At 42.4% G+C, this 17,500-nt stretch overlaps 2 protein-coding genes across 2 annotated transcripts in view; both read left to right on the forward strand.

Moving 5' to 3' along the window:
* Window positions 1-4,082, forward strand: part of LOC123514361 — a 41,551-nt gene extending 37,469 nt beyond the window's left edge. Inside the window, exons 3-5 of the mRNA XM_045272231.1 lie at window positions 1,979-2,098; window positions 2,709-2,961; window positions 3,253-4,082. Of these exons, the coding sequence (XP_045128166.1) occupies window positions 1,979-2,098; window positions 2,709-2,961; window positions 3,253-3,499 (620 nt within the window). The 3' untranslated portion in view covers window positions 3,500-4,082. The remainder of the gene's footprint in view (window positions 1-1,978; window positions 2,099-2,708; window positions 2,962-3,252) is intronic.
* The window catches only part of LOC123513887, a 58,005-nt gene continuing 44,289 nt past the window's right edge, over window positions 3,785-17,500 (forward strand). The window contains exons 1-3 of the mRNA XM_045271345.1: window positions 3,785-3,860; window positions 3,962-4,033; window positions 11,081-11,294. Coding sequence (XP_045127280.1) covers window positions 3,785-3,860; window positions 3,962-4,033; window positions 11,081-11,294 — 362 coding nt within the window. The remainder of the gene's footprint in view (window positions 3,861-3,961; window positions 4,034-11,080; window positions 11,295-17,500) is intronic.

Here is a 17,500-nt window from a genome sequence, read left to right on the forward strand (position 1 = left end):
ACTACTACTACTACTACTACTACTACTACTAATAATAATAATAATAATAATAATAATAATAATCACTATCACCACCACCACCACAACCACCACCACCACCACCACCATCAGCACCACCGCCACTATCAAAATCGCATGAAAATATCACGATGCACAGAACGCAAAATTACTTACTCTCCTCCTCCTCCTCCTCTTCCTCCTCCTCCTTGTCACGTTTCCAGTGCTCATACACAACTTGGATGTATGACTCTACTTTTTTACTTAAGAATGTGCGAAGACTGTGTTTGCAGAAAGTGCCATCTCTCTCTCTCTCTCTCTCTCTCTCTCTCTCTCTCTCTCTCTCTCTCTCTCTCTCTCTCTCTCTCTCTCTCTCTCTCTCTCTCTCTCTCTCTCTCTCTCTCTCTCTCTCTCTCTCTCTCTCTCTCTCTCTCTCTCTCTCTCTCTCTCTCTCTCTCTCTCTCTCTCTCTCTCTCTCTCTCTCTCTCTCTCTCTCTCTCTCTCTCTCTCTCTCTCTCTCTCTCTCTCTCTCTCTCTCTCTCTCTCTCTCTCTCTCTCTCTCTCTCTCTCTCTCTCTCTCTCTCTCTCTCTCTCTCTCTCTCTCTCTCTCTCTCTCTCTCTCTCTCTCTCTCTCTCTCTCTCTCTCTCTCTCTCTCTCTCTCTCTCTCTCTCTCTCTCTCTCTCTCTCTCTCTCTCTCTCTCTCTCTCTCTCTCTCTCTCTCTCTCTCTCTCTCTCTCTCTCTCTCTCTCTCTCTCTCTCTCTCTCTCTCTCTCTCTCTCTCTCTCTCTCTCTCTCTCTCTCTCTCTCTCTCTCTCTCTCTCTCTCTCTCTCTCTCTCTCTCTCTCTCTCTCTCTCTCTCTCTCTCTCTCTCTCTCTCTCTCTCTCTCTCTCTCTCTCTCTCTCTCTCTCTCTCTCTCTCTCTCTCTCTCTCTCTCTCTCTCTCTCTCTCTCTCTCTCTCTCTCTCTCTCTCTCTCTCTCTCTCTCTCTCTCTCTCTCTCTCTCTCTCTCTCTCTCTCTCTCTCTCTCTCTCTCTCTCTCTCTCTCTCTCTCTCTCTCTCTCTCTCTCTCTCTCTCTCTCTCTCTCTCTCTCTCTCTCTCTCTCTCTCTCTCTCTCTCTCTCTCTCTCTCTCTCTCTCTCTCTCTCTCTCTCTCTCTCTCTCTCTCTCTCTCTCTCTCTCTCTCTCTCTCTCTCTCTCTCTCTCTCTCTCTCTCTCTCTCTCTCTCTCTCTCTCTCTCTCTCTCTCTCTCTCTCTCTCTCTCTCTCTCTCTCTCTCTCTCTCTCTCTCTCTCTCTCTCCCCCTAATTACCAGCACTAGTAATAATATCAATAGTTGCAGCCGTACTGAATCATCATAACTAACTCATATGAAGCCTTAATATTGTAAGCAGAAACACTTGGACTTGCCATTCCCATCGCCAAACAGACCTCGCCTTTAGTAATGTAGAACCTGATAATCTCTCCATGCTCTGTCAATCAACCGGTTGTAGTAAGTGAAACGTGAGAGGTGTTTACCGTAGAGTTTTACCCCGGCACAGTTTACGCTTCGTCTGCTACTTATTATTTTTGTTTCGAGATAAGATTAGTAGGCGAGTGGATTGACAGATGTGTAGAAGGATATGTGACTAGACTGATAAAGGGATAAAGAGATAGACTGATAGAAAAATTGGTAGATAAATAATAAATAAGTGGATATTCAGATAGAGAGATAAATATATTCATAGAATGATAAATAAGTAGATGGATATATTGGTAGGTAGATAGATAGATAGATTAGATAAATAGATGGATAGATAGATAGATAGATTAGATAGATAGATAGATAGGTGAATAAATAAATAAGGAGGTAAACAGACAGAAAAAAATAGATTGATAGAAAGTAATAGCTAAAGACATAGGAAAGGTAGATAAGCAAGTAGAAAAGATAGAATGACACGTCCACCACTGAAGGCAATACAGCTCATCCCAAGCCTTCCTTCAGAGCCCCTGCTGTGGTACCCAGTGGCGCACCTCACTCGAGAACACCACGCCCCGATGTACCCTCGCGACTCCCGCAGATACGACAGGAAGGCGCTGGGGAACCACTTTACTCTACTGCAGGGTGAGTTAGAGTGGAAGTGATGAAGGAAGAGAGGGATTTAAGGATTGGGTGAGCGAGTGGGTTTGTGGGAAAGTGAGTGAGTAAAAGCTTCATGTAGGTCGGTGAGTGGATGGGTTGGTGAGTGGGTCAGTGAGTAAACAAGTGAGAGAGTGAGTGACTGACTGATTTAGGGTGTAAACAAGTGACTCAGTAAGCAAGTGGTGAGTGAATAAGTGAGTGAGTGAGTGAGTGAATGAGTGAGTGAGTATGTGAGTGAGTGAGTGAGGGAGTGAACGGCAGATTGAGAAAGGATTGCATTTTTACTTTCAACAGTGAGTAGTGAATGTTATTGTGGTTTCCAATTGTGTTTTCATTATTCCAGTGTTGCTTTACTTTGAAAAGGCTTCATCAAATGTTACTTAGGTTTTTCAAGAATGTTTTCATGATTTTAGTGATGGTTTATCTAAAACTCTGCACCATTCATGGGAATAAAAGAACACGACTAATTATCTAAGTGCTCTATGAAAAGACCTTTCATAAAAGCTAAATATTTTTATGAATAGAACAAGAAAATACAGAGAAAAGCCTTTTTTTTTAGTCTCCCTCTAACTCATCTCATTTTCTATGACAGACACGTACTACGAGCACACAAAACTCACGCTGATTCTAGACAAAGGCGGGGTGGGAGGTGGCGGCGGCAAGGTGTCTCCTATGCCCAACGACAGCCCGCGCCGCTACTCCAGGAACCTCCTCGTGCTGGCTTACATGTCTCTAGAGGACTCGACGGACCCCGGGCTGCTGGCAGGCTGGGTGCGCTGGTCTGGTGCGTGGGAAGCTTATTCGCTGCTGCAGGAGAGGAAGTTGCCTGTCTCTAGTATTACTCTGTAAGTGCCGCTGTCTCCAACCCACTAATCCCAATAACTCTCGAGTAGCTCTTGTAAGCCTTGATGTGGAAAAATCTGGACCCTAGCCCATCCCAGCCATTATTTAAACATTCACCTCTTATTTTTCCATCCCCTCGCTCCCTACCGTCCATCCACTGCCTCTCTACGTCACAGCTCCCTCGGATGACCTGCCATACAGCCCTCCCTCATCCACACCTCCTGCCACCTATAACCACAATTCCCTCCCTCCCTTCCCGTCCTTTCCGCATCCCCATCCTTATGCCTCCCCAGATACGTGCGGGAGCCGTCTCTCACCCCCCCACGTCGTCCCAAGGAGACCTTCAAGTACGTGGTGCTGCTAGAGGTGATGACCGGGGCAGCAAGCCAGGTGCAGCAGCTGCGGGCGGCCACCCAACGGCTGAGAGTGGAGCGGTGGAGCGGATACACAGGGCTCTACACTCTCCACACCCTCCATGACTTCTCCGACAGCTTCTCCAGCAACGACAGTATCAGCAGGATGGTGGCAGATGTACTTTGAGACCGGCATCGGGGAGGAGCTGCTCGAGACCCATCGCTCTCCTCCCGCCTTCCTGTCTCGTGGTGTTGCAGGAAGCGAAAGTTCAAGGATAGGGAATGGACTTGACAGAACGAGTCTCAGCTTGCGAGTGACTGTCCAGGTGCCTTCTGAATCCTTATAAAGAAATTACACCAAAACTAGTGGAGATGATATTCAGACTCTAATGAATAAGTGGCATGAGGCAGAGAAAAGCCACCAGTGAACGGTAGTGTAGTATATAAATTGAAGGACGGATGGAATGCCGTGATGCTTAGTGATGGAGGTGCTCGCTTCTCACCCCGCGGCTGTGTTGAGGCCACATGCTCACCGCCGAGCAGTGACAGTAAAAGTATTATTAGAACAACTTATCCTAGAGAGCTAGCCAGTAGAGTGGCTTTGCGGTGCACGCTCTAGTGCGCCTAAGGAGCCTCCCGCCTTGACTAGTGCGGCCAGGGCAGCAGCAACAGCAGCAGCAGCAGGTACTTGCAGCCGCCATGCAGGTGTCAAGCATCCCACGTAGGCTGTGGCACACTCTGTATACACGCCACTCGAAATATTTACTGAAGAAAATATCTAAGATGCAAAATAAAGGAAATAGTTAATAAGGTGTTCCTATTTTTCAACGTATAGCAAACCTTCAGGGAACATTTTACTGACAGCATTTTCCTTCGTAGCCTTTATGATTTACTGACATTTTTTTTACTATAATTACAGCTGTTGATAAAATACTCTCACCAAATGATGAACAAGACACAACACTTCAAGCAGAATACCAAAAGCAAATAATTGGATATCAGTGTGAAGGCGTAATCACAAAACTCTTGATTTTGTTAGACAGCAATTCTGTTTCTGTATTTCTCATTAATAGTGACTTTTCTCCATCGGCTCTTCTTCACTCGTGGTCCGTTCAAGATAACTCTCTTTGCATCGCCTCTTTATCGTGATGCCTCCCTCCTTACCGTCACCGATTCTCTCTCTCTCTCTCTCTCTCTCTCTCTCTCTCTCTCTCTCTCTCTCTCTCTCTCTCTCTCTCTCTCTCTCTCTCTCTCTCTCTCTCTCTCTCTCTCTCTCTCTCTCTCTCTCTCTCTCTCTCTCTCTCGACTTCATAATCCTATCCTGCGTCGCCATTCCTGGCGGTCATTCCCTCACACTTAAGTCCTGTCCACCTCAATCTCCTCTCGTTCATGGCTGCCGGAATATCGTCAATTTCAGTTTATTTTTCTATGCATGCTGGAGTTTCATGGTCTTCGCAACTTATTCATAAAGCCATTCCTTGCATTCCACATTGAGCGTACCTTTAAGTTGGTGTCCCTTGACCTTTCAAGCCTTCAAGTTTGTGAGTCATAACTTGGAGTATTGTTATAAGTATCGATCGTAAATTCTTTTTTTTTTTTTTATACCATTCGTGTTGTTCCTTTGGTCCTGCCAGTCTTGAACCTACAGAACATAAACTTAGCTTGTAAAACTCGTATTTTTAAGAAGCTTTCATCAGGATTGTTTTTGAAAGGCCACTGGGATGGCTGGTTCCTTTTGTTCTCACGGATGTTTCCCTCACTGATTGTGCATGATACTTATTGAATTATAACTGAAACCAAGAAACATTTAAAAACTCCAATAGCATACACCAAAGCCTATCTAATAGTGATGATTACCACTGCAACGATAAAGATTAAGATCCTCTAATTCTTAATATATGTAGAGGATAATCATAACAGTAGAAATGATAAAAAAAAAATTGCAGTCGCCATCATTATCATCATCTTCGTCATTATCACCAGCAACAAAATTACTATTTTTGGAGTTAGCTACACCCAGTCACAATCTTCATACAACACAGCCTAGCCAGATCACCAGCATCACCAGCACAGCAAGTCTTCCAACATTACTGGTCGTTTTGATGTGGTCGTGGTTTCGTAGTCGTTGTTTGTGTAGTGGTTTCTTTCTTTTTGTCTATTGGTGATCGTTTCTTTGCTTGGATTCATGTGCAGTCGTTCAGAAGAGAGAGAGAGAGAGTTTACAATACTAACTATTTCCTCAAAGTCCACAATAGGAAGCAAAAAATGAAAAAAAAAGCAATATAAACAAAAACAAGAACGCAAAACAATAAAGCACTTTCTTGATCTACTGAACGAAAAGCCAACAGTCCTAAAACCTTGGTAACAAAGTGCGTTGTAGTGCGAAGATCAAGATTAACACGACTTTACACCCCTAACATTTACTCCTCCTTTGATGTACTCGTGAAACCTCTGCCGTGCGCTTTTCATTTATTACACCTCCAGGAATACTTAGCCCCTTCAGTACTGAGACGCATTTTTTTTTTTTGTCTTGAGTTTTGAGTATTATTGGACGATTTGATTTACATTAGGAAGGGTCTATGGAGGTTATAAGATTAGTGGCCATAGTCTTCACCATATAAACCCCATAAGTTTCTGTAGCTGTATAAAGTCACCATATAGTAGGCAGAATAAACATGAAAACGTGTCGTGGTACTGAAGAGTTTAAAGAGTGAGAGCGGAAGGGTGTCTTGTCTATCCTTCCCTCAACAAAATAACGGAAAGAAAATTATGAAAATGAAGTATACACAGGAAAAAAAAAAAGGAAAAACAGAGAAGGGAAGTGAGAAAAGAGTGATGAAAGAACGGAAGAACTATCGCCAGGTATTGATTATTAGTTTTAAGAAGTAATGTGCACTACAAGATTCCAATATCGAGTCCTTAGAACAACAACAGCTGTTAATAATGATGTCAGATCGAGCGGCAAGGCGATGTTGGATTCACTAGGCTAAATCAGGCCATGGCAAGCTATCATCGGTCTACCAGGAAAGAAAATAAGACATGGATAAAGCCTAGTTATATCTATTTAGCTTTTTTTTTTCTTCTTTTCTTGAATTGTAATGAGAGTTTCGTTTGCTTGAAATGCTGTATGAAAATGTTGTTTGTTTCTTGGTGAATACGAGGAATGCCACTGTTTTATTTATCTATTTTGCTTTGTTTTGTTTCGTGTTGTTAGTGTATATAAAATCTTCCTTGCTGTTTGTAATCTTTTTAATCTTTTGCCTCTTCTCGTCGGTAGAATAAATAGAGTTAATTGTTAGGTAGTTTTCTTTTCTCTTCTTCTTTCTTTCTTTCTTTCTTTCCTCTTCTTCTTCATCGTCATTATTATCATCATCATCACCTTCTTCTTCTTCTTCTTCTTTTCTTCTTCCTCACGAAGAAATATGTTATCATTTTACTAAGAACGAAAGACAACTCATGAAAGAAAACTAGTCACACTTGTTTATCTTCCTTTGTTGTGTATTTTAAGTTTCCGAAGCTCCAGTGCGCAGTATTCCAAGTGCATCGTGGGGATCACTTGTTCTATGAGCGGCTGTCCTTATGATGTCACGTTCCTCCTTTTGTTTACATCCTGATCAGCGGTGGAGGAGCTTGAGTGATATCTCTCTCTCTCTCTCTCTCTCTCTCTCTCTCTCTCTCTCTCTCTCTCTCAATAGTGACAATGAGGAAAATAGTGGCAAACGGGCTTTATCTGTCAAGGGAACACACCACGAAGCAGTAGGAGTGGAGGGCAAATGCTGAGTCGTAAGGCAAAGAGGTAAGGTAATGTCATCTTAAGTATGTAAATATTTAGGACGATTGTGTGATCTTTTATGCATGTATGTGTTTATGTATTGTTTTTATTTATAACAGTATGTGATATTTAAGTGTGGTCATACTATATTCATTTTTTCTTTTTGTGTGTGTGTGTGTGCGTAACAGTATACTCGGAGATGTAATAGACTCTCTCTCTCTCTCTCTCTCTCTCTCTCTCTCTCTCTCTCTCTCTCTCTCTCTCTCTCTCTCTCTCTCATTGTCAGCGGAGCAAACGTTGGAACCATTGACAGGAAATGAAATGAAGAGAAACGTTTTTTTATTTATTTTGTTTTATTTTCCGTGAAGCGTGTAATGGCAATATCACTGATTTATTTCTTTACGCAGTCTTGTACTGTCACGTTATTACTATGGGAAGTATCACATTATGGCAGCAGCAGTACGAGTTCATTACTTGGAGATAGAAATGTAAATAAGACTCATATATATCTCTTTTGTTGTCATCCTCCCATATTTTCTTTATTCCTTGCTCCTCCTCCTCCTCCTCCTCTTCTTGTCACGATTTCTCACTTTTTCCCTGTCTCCTGATTTTTCTTTAAGATATAACAATTTCAAGTGAATAATCAGATACTTACCCATCACACACACACACACACACACACACACACACACACACACACACAAGCCTTTTTTACTTTAGACACACGGGGTACAAGGAGACAGCATTAACTTAAAGAAGAAATTGCAGAAGAGACATTAAGACCCATATTCAGAAACGCTTTGGTCTCTCACGACGGCTATTTCTAAAGGCACTAGTTGAAGATACTCGTGTTTTTAAGGGTATTTTTTTTTTTTATGATTCTGGTGATGGATTAGCAAGATTTCTGGTTGGTCATGAGGAAAAACTGTCTTGAAAACCCTACTATTTGTCTATGGGGATATGAAAAATAGCCGTGGTAAGAGACTAGGTCGTTTGTGAATATGGGCGTAAGACGTATAGTTTTCCTCATAAAAGTGTGAATCAATGGAACAAGCTTAGTGAGAGAAATCGTGAAAGCCAAAACAGTCCATGCTTTTAAGGAGAAACTGGATAATGGATATAGAGACAGGATACTATGAGATTACTGCCCTCTCGTAAACCACAACTAGATAAATGCAAATAGGTGAATACATGACAAGCAGGTGTTGCCGCTACGGCTTTCCAGGTTACCCATGTGCTTCACGCTTGCCTAGTGAAGTTAGCACCTCTAGCTATCGACTGCTACGTGTGGTGTTAATATTTAAAACGCTCACTAGCTTTTCATGTCCTCGTCCTCGTGTGTTACCTTCATTTTCTTGCGGGTTCAGCTGTACTTTTATTTATTTTCTTTTTTATTGTGATGAAGTAATGGTAATAGCGGTAGTAATGATTATAGTAGTAGTACTATTTGTTGTTCCACTGCTGCTATGACTACTACTACTACTACTACTACTACTACTATCACCACCACCCCTACCATCACCATCACCACTAATAACTGTATACTAAAATTATCCCTACGATTATACTGCCGTAACTAACTCTCTTCCTATGACCATTACCTTCACAACTACCGCCATTTATCGTAAGCAAACCCCCTTCGTTACCTTTATTGCCACTAACACAACCAGCAGCAATAAATCAGGATCTCAATAACAGCAGCGGTGACAAGTAGCAGTAATAACAACAGATCGCAGAAGAGTATACGAGAAGAATGTTAGAAGCCACAGTTGATATACACAAAGCAAGTAATTAAAGAGAGAGAGAGAGAGAGAGAGAGAGAGAGAGAGAGAGAGAGGGGGGGAGGGATGGGAGGAGAGAAGGAGAGCCACTGTTGACATACATAGGACAAGTAACTAAGAGAAGAGAGAGAGAGAGAGAGAGAGAGAGAGAGAGAGAGAGAGAGAGAGAGAGAGAGAGAGAGAGAGAGAGAGAGGTAAAAACAAACCATTCCTAGCATAAGGTCTTTGCCTCGCTCCCCACTAGATGGCAGCTAACACACACACACACACACACACACACACACATGGCTGACGCAGGGGAGGGGCTGAGTGGAGTGAATAAATGACAAGGTTTGAATAAGCTTGAGAAACTCAATGAAGTGCTTGTTTTTCTGCCTCAAGGGACAGGTTGTGCCTTCACTCATGCTGAAAACACGTAGCTAGCTAGTGCAGTGTTGCCGCTTGAATATGTGTGTGTGTGTGTGTGTGTGTGTGTGTGTGTGTGTGTGTGTGTGTAACTGGAGCCATGTTCGTGTTACCTCATCTCTTGTCCAACTTTTTTACTCGCTGCTAACTAACTAAAAACTGGATGATTTTCGTCTCTACTCGATCCTCAAGTAGTATGCCACAAGACCCCTTTGTTGCAGCGCCCAAAACCCGTATAATTTTCCGCAGTATTTGAGGTTTCCGTGGCTAGACTTCCGGAGTATGTGTTTGCCAAAGTGTTCGCGCATCGCCTTCACGTTTTGTTTTTCTTGCTTGGTGTTTGTGGCTAAATAGATGGCTATTATGTGGCACGTGAGAGTTAAGAAATGTTATCCTTGCATATTCTACGTAGTTAGATATCGAAGCTGGTACTGTTATTATTGCTCGTTAAAGGAAAATAAGATGAATAAAGTTTGATAGATATAATGATGAATGGTTGAGGTTCCGAGGTGTATTCAAATAAAAGTAAAGTATTGGTAAATGATCTGATTGTCAACTACAGCTTTAGTATTTCGAGTGATGGATAGTCGTCCATACTTCGAAAAAAAAAACGCGTAATTAAGGTTATACTTCTGCTTTTGATTCATAGGTATTCGATTCAAGTGGAATGTACTTACAACCTACTGAAGAGAGCTTACTTACTACTACTACTACTACTACTACTACTACTACTACTACTACTACTAGTTATACTACTACTATTGCATGACTGACCACCGCGTAACCTATTCATCGAGCTCCGTGTCCTAGAAACATAACCTCTCTCTCTCTCTCTCTCTCTCTCTCTCTCTCTCTCTCTCTCTCTCTCTCTCTCTCTCTCTCTCTCTCTACTACTACTACTACTACTACTACTACTACTACTACTACTACTACTACTACTATTCTACTATCTCTCTATCTCTCTATAAATCTTTCCTTCTGGCAGATGTATCCGTGGAAATATCGAGATACCGGACTTAACGACGCCAAGCTACAAACAGTAAAGACATTCTAAGGTACATTTATCATTCCCAGTCAGCATTGCCAAGAAAATTGTTGCATGCTGAGAGGGAAGGATAAATTTTTGTATCTGTGAGAAATTTAAGATAGTATTTCTTTTTCTCTTTTAGTGTATGCCAGTTTTTCATTTTTTTTTTTTTTATCAGTATTCACATTATTTACGATATCATATGTTGTGTGGCTTAATATTATCACTTGTCACGTTTAAAGTTACTCTTTGAAATTAGTTTTGTTGCCCCTTGAAAAAATAACTCCCATTTGGATCAAAGAAAACGAATATTAGAAGGGATTCAGATCTAAATTATCTTCTCTTCTCTTTCGTAATCCCGGACAATGAGTTTTTCATTCTAGTTACATAGTTAGAAGCGTTACATACTCGGAATGGTTTTGTTAATAATAAATGAAAACTTCTGGTGTATAATAAAGAAATAGTCCTTGTGAACAACGAATAGAAGGAGTAAGTTTTCTGGCTGAATGAAACAAGAAATGCAAACTTGCCACCACACACAAAGTATCGATGTACTAGCATGCGTGTCAGAGGTATCAAATCCACCACAATAACGCGTGTAGTCAGTTTAATAATACGCAAACCACAACAAAACTCTGCGGGAGAAGATCAATAATGTAAACGTGTTGCGTAGCGTGAGGAGCGCTGGTGGGTTGGGGAGGGTAAGGAGGGGAAGAGGGGAAAGAAGAAACAGACGTAAGGAGGGGAACCGTGGGGAGAGGGTGGAGGCGGGTTAAATCGTAGCCAGAAATCCGCTGCTGGCAACTGGTGTGTCTGTTGCCCGTCACTCGCGGCGCGCCAAGCCTGCCGCCGGGATTCCTCAAGCCCAGGTGAGCCGCCCTTCGCGCCAGGTGCTCTTGTTCCTCAACCGCTTCCTCAGGTGTGGGCCGGGGCGCCTCAGGTTGTCCGTGGAGGCTCAGGTGCGCCATAGTGTACCACGCAATGCAGGAATAACCAGGTGCGAAGTTGAGTAGGTTTTCCCAAAAGTACGCAGGTGTTGCAGGTGTTTGAGTGACTTGATTTATAATTAATGAGGGATCGATGGTGCCAGGTGCCCCTCAGTGCCTTGGGCTCGTGGACACACCAGATTAGCACATCCTACACAGTGCTCAGACCAGTAATTGTACAAGTTCTGGGTGAGCGGTTTTCGTGATTACCATAATTGTTGTGCTCTTCGTCGCCATGGGGGCCGCTGACCCGGTGGGCGGCGCCGCACGTCCAGCAGCACGAGCTGGTAACCTGAGACACTGGGAGGGAAGGTAAATAAACGAATGAATTAGTTAGTCGCTTGACTTTGCATTCGCGGAAAAGTGTGTGATAAGTTTGCCCGAGGCGAGGTGCTTCCTTTTGAGCCAAGCGTGAGGGAGCGAGGCAGAGAGCGAGGGGCATTATGCGAGTGTTGAGGTCCCTCGCCACCCACCCGTGTTAATACCTGGAAAAAAAAATTAACGTCAATACTGGGTGATCTTTCCCTCAGTGTGAACCATAGCCTAGTGGAAAGCGGTACTGACTATCTCTTTTCCCCGCCGCGCCACCGTTCATTTATGGGAGTGATTGCATTGATTCATTTGATAGCTTATGAGTGTACTAGACCAGAAGATAAACAGAAACAGAAGAAATTAAACCTGTCACACTATCAGTCCATATAATTCTTTGTCTGTTGCTTTGTTCTAGTCTGTGTTGCAGACTCGAAGTAATCAAATGGATCAGCTTCTGCAATGTACATATGATGGTGTATCAATTATTAGAAGCGACAGGGTGGTAAAGCGTTTGCTGAGTATTTAAGCTCTAATCTACTTCATGGCATCTCCTGTAAGAACAATCAGTCTGTAATGACGTTGAGTCCACGAGATCAGCGTTCGCCAAGGCCCCGGGGGAGCGTGACGCGATGTAGGCCACCGCACTACTCCACCTTGGTCCCCCCTCATGGCATTTTCTTTAGTCTGGAAATGAGTCGCAATTACGTGCCTGTCGAGCCACTCTCGCCCGCACCGCACGGGAGGGAGAAGAGGCCTCCAATTGAGAAACTTTACTTACCGGAGATTGGCACTCAGGAGTGCACGTAACTGAGGTGCAGGGAACGCGAATTGAAGTGAGGCACGCGTGTGTCGCGGGAGCTGCCGAGCAAGAAAAAGGAAATCTAGTTTACATAAAGAAAGGAAATAGATATATCCCCAAGAAAGGAAATAACTGTCTTATATGTGAAAAATGGATAGGTGAAAAAAGAGAGAAAAAGGAAAAGTAAAGAAGTTTCAATGTCTTGGGTGGGATGATGTAACAACCTTCAGTAGCCGTCACGCACACACGCGGTATGTTAGTTGGGCTTCAGGTGTTCTTCGTGGCGCAAGTAACTTTCAGTGACGCGTTTAACAGTCTGCATTAAAGCCTTAACTTTAACAGTTATGGTCAGTGCCCATTCCATACTGAAAGGTCCAGGAGACAAGGAGGGCATGGTGTGAGGCACTTTCTTTCACTCTTCCCACTCTTCACCATTTCCGCTTTTGGAAATTCGCATACAAAGACCGTGTTAGGATACCGATGTAATGTTCTTTTCACATTTATGTCTGGCTGAATTATGCTTGAATACAAACAATGACTATCGCCCTGATAGCCAGCCTCGCGTGTTTTACAATCACCGCAAAGTCTCGTGCTGCACCGTGACCTCCTGGCACCGGGTGGCCGGCTGTTTGGTGCTGCCATCTGGTTATCACTGCAACACTAAACACTCTTCACAAAAAACCTGCCAGCCATCCACCGTTTTTTCTGCGACCAATATATCATTTAAATATTTTCTATTCAGTATATTCAATTTTGATTTATATAATATTTTTATTATGATTTTAATCGATATAAGTAACAAGATTTCGATAATTTCATTCAAATCAAACCAACAGTGCCGCCACCTCCTCCCCCACCCGTCAAGTACCTTCACCACCCCGCGCCACGCGTCGCTTGGAGATGCAAAAAGCTTGTTCTCATTCCAGCCGGAACTAATCGGTGCAAGCACACCGCCATTCCCGCTTGATTAACGTTCGTTAGCAACATGCCAAATAATCATTAATAGTTTACTTATATTAATCATGTAATATATACTGTGTCTGTTTTCATATCAATAATTTATTTTTTTAAGTTTAAATCCTAAATTCTTATAATTGGCCAAATATCAGCTGCATAATGTTTTATTTTTTAGCTTTGTAGATTAGATTAGGTTAGGTATTTCTTAATAGTGATATCAGTAGCAGACGCATCAGTAACAATAGTAATAGGGTAAGGCACCTTCCCAGTAGTATAATGTAAGAGAGTGATGAAGGCAACAAGGAGGCGAGCGTTGGCTTGATGCGTGACCACATTAGAAAGGAAATTATGGCTGGTGCAGGTCAGGGAGGGCAGCGGTGTGGTGGTGGTCACTTATCGTGTTCCGCCGCCACATTTTGCGAGGCATGTATTTACACTCGACTTATCGACTTATGATGCATGGCACAACCGCGAGTGTGTGCCTTTCCTGGTGATGAATGGCCGGCGCTCCGCTCAGTGCATCCATTTATCACTTGGCCTGGCTCTGTGAGGAAAACAGATTACTTGTTTAATTGCGTGTATCATGACTCTCAATAGAAAGCCAGAAAAGTGTCGATAATTTAATTACCCAGCCTCTGTGACACACACACACACACACACACACACACACACACACACACACACATGTACGTACGTGAGTGTGGCAGAACGTAGACAGGAAACATCAGTATATGAAAGAATCTAATCCCGTGAGTTACGTAAAACACGCCTACGAAAAGCACTAAGAAAATAACAAACAAGAAACAAACTGTTCAGACATACATTTACACATACAATAAATGATAATCTTTGGAGTGAGACGTTTCGTGAGTTATGAAAGAATAGTTTGCATCAGACAAGCACGGCGCTGCTGACGAGGCGTTATGTGAGCGTTGAGGGCAGACTCAGGGAGATTGGCGAGGCGGGAGTGGTCTGAAGTATGTGCAGACACCACCTATCGCCATCATGAGTGTGACTCAAGCACAAAGATGGGGCGTGGGGGGGTGAAGAGTTGGGGGTAGAGGAGGAGAACGGGAACGCTAAGAAAAAAAGGAAAAAAATAATAATCATAGTAGTAGTATAGTAGAAGCAGCAGTAGCAGCAGCAGTGATTGTAGCAACAACATAAGCAGCAGCAGCAGTAGTGATAAAACAGACGTGATGATAATGATGATAATAATAATAATAATGATAATAATAATAATAATGATAATAATAATAATGATAATAATAATAACAATAATAATAATAATAATAATAATAATAATAATAATAATAATAATAATAATAATAATAAAAGAACAAGAGTAGACCACAGGATCATTGCTCGCCATCCTCCCCTCTCCTTGTCCTTGTCCCTCCTGTTCCCTGATTCCACGTGTACTGTACTCTAATTAATCTCATTCATCTTCTTTTTTTATTTCTCTTTTCATTAACACTTCTCCCCAAAGTCTTTATGTCTCTACCTTGTTTTTCCTCCTAATTGGCGCCTCCATTATTTATGAATACCAATTTATTCGTGTGTGTGTGTGTGTGTGTGTGTGTGTGTGTGTGTGTGTGTGTGTGTGTGTGTGTGTGTGTGTGTGTTTCTAATCAATACACACAGCATGATCTGTACTTCTTTACGAAATTAATCATGAAGTTCCATTCAGAGAGAGAGAGAGAGAGAGAGAGTCAGTCACCCAGTCAGCCTGTCAGCCAGCCTAACAATCAATTGGGTTTCTTAGCAACAATAACAACATTACAACTTTCTTTGAGTACCATTACTTATTCCACACTCATTTATTATCCTTACTATCATCATACGCCCATTCTTCACTCTGCCATTCCCGCCCTCAGGCTTACTTCACACACCACCCTCCATAACTTCTAAGGTATATTATAAAACAGAGGGAATGGAATAGGTTATCATTTGACTGTACTTGATTCTCTTAGAGATGAAAAAGTCAAGTTCTCATGAGTGTTTCCATGTATTTATCATGCGGAAATACTCTTAAACTTCCGTCAAAATAATGTGAATTTCTTGAAAACTCATATATATATATCAGTGTATCCTTGAGCACTTTCCTTTCATATAGCACTGTTTTAAAACTCTACAAAGGTTAAAAGTCGAGTTCTCATGAGTGTTTCCGTGTATTAATCATGCGGAAGTATTCTTAAACTACCATCAAAATCATGTGAATTCCTTGAAAACTCATATATTTCAGTGTATTTTTCAACACTTTATTTTCTTATAGCACTATTTTAAAATTCTTCAAAGGTTAAAAGTCGAGTTTTCATCGGTGATTTTGTCTTGATAACGCTGAGTGATCATTGAACTTATAATTAAATTAATGGAAAGTCCTTGAAAACTCCTAACGTGCAGTGGAGTCAATTAAAAGTGTTCTGGATGAGGTGCGGTGTAATATTTGAGAAGTCAGCCCCTCGAATCCCGTCTCGCGTGCAGGACGGTTCTCAAAGAGCAGCCGACCTCTGTAATTTGAAGGGTCGCGGAGTAAGGTTACTTACTTTTCATGATTTTTTGAAGCTGTTGACTCTGTGGATGGTGCGTGTTGTGAGGTGATCTTACAAAGGCAGTTGTGAATGTTATTATTACTGCCGTTTTATTGTTATTGTTACTGTTGTTGATTTTGAAATTCTTATTATTGTTGTTATTATGATTGTTGTTATTGTTGTCGTTTTAGGAGTAGTAGTAGTAGTAGTAGTAGTAGTAGTAGTAGTAGTAGTAGTAGTAGTAGTAGTAGTAGTAGTAGTAGTAATGGTAGTGGTAGTAGTAGTAGTGGTAGTAGTTGCCTCCCAATTTAAAGTCCAGGGTTTAAATCTTCAGCCAGGCGGATGTAATACGAGCTTGTTTTGATTTCATTTTCATGTTCATGTAGCAGAGAATGGTGTGGATGGTGTGGAATGTGAGTCAAGGAGCTGTGACATTCCAACCCAAGAAGAGAGGAAGGTTAGCAATCCTTCTCTAGCTCTGTGTGTGCCTGAGTGTGTTATTCACCACGGTCGGTCACCCAGCCCCTACAAAACAGCTCAGAGCTCATACTGACCGATCTTCGGGTAGGACTGAAACCACATCATACTCCACACACCGGGAAAGCGAGGCCACAACTCCTCGAGTTACATTCTGTACCTACTTGTTGCCAGGTAAACAGGGGCTACACATTAAGAGGCTCGCCCATTTGCCTTGTCGGTCCCGGGACTCGAGTCCGGGCCCTCTTGGTTGTGAGCTGAGTGTGCTAACCACTACACTACGCGGGTGTGTGTGTGTGTGTGTGTGTGTGTGTGTGTGTGTGTGTGTGTGTGTGTGTGTGTGTGTGTGTGTGTGTGTGTGTGTGTGTGTGTGTGTGTGTGTGTGTGTGTGTGTGTGTGTGTGTGTGTGTACGTGTGTGTGTGTGTGTGTGTGTGTGTGTGTGTGTGTGTGTGTGTGTGTGTTTTATGTTTGTGTGTGTATCCTTGCTACAAATGACTTAAGACATACCATAAAATTTGGTAGATGCCCGAGGTATGAAAAAGTCATTAATGTTAGTAGTAGTCATAGCAACAATAGCAGTATGAGCAGTAACAACAGCAGCAGCAGTAGCAGCTATAGTACTGTACCTCATCCGTTTCTACTTTCGGGAATGTAGACCAAACGACTGCAAAATTTAAGGAGAAAAAAAATGATAATGTAGAACAAACACGATTCACGAACTGAACTTGGGAATATGTGACACTTTAGACACGAACTTGTTAATAATTCAGATCACTAACTACTGAGGCATGTGGTAGTAGCAGCAGTAGCAGCAGCAGCAGCAGAAGTACTAGAAGCAGTAGTAGTAGCAGGAAGAGTAGTAATAGTGATTCATGTTGTAATAGTAGCGTTGACAGTAACAACGGATAATGTCTGATGCTGTTACACAAGACTATATACGTACAGAACCGCAGTGTTGTCTTCCCATTGTTATCTTCCTACACACAACACACCGGAGAACAAACATACAGAGGCGCAGCACCATTGTGTCGTACGTTAGTGGTATGTGAGAGTGCTACCTTTTCTCTATCTCCAGGTGGGATCAGGTGTTTGGCGGCGGTGTTTACCTAGTTAAGTGTAGCCAGGTAGTAGTGGAGGGGA

The sequence above is a fragment of the Portunus trituberculatus genome, chromosome 37, assembly GCF_017591435.1.
Source record: "Portunus trituberculatus isolate SZX2019 chromosome 37, ASM1759143v1, whole genome shotgun sequence".
In the NCBI taxonomy this organism is placed as follows: Eukaryota; Metazoa; Arthropoda; class Malacostraca; order Decapoda; family Portunidae; genus Portunus; species Portunus trituberculatus.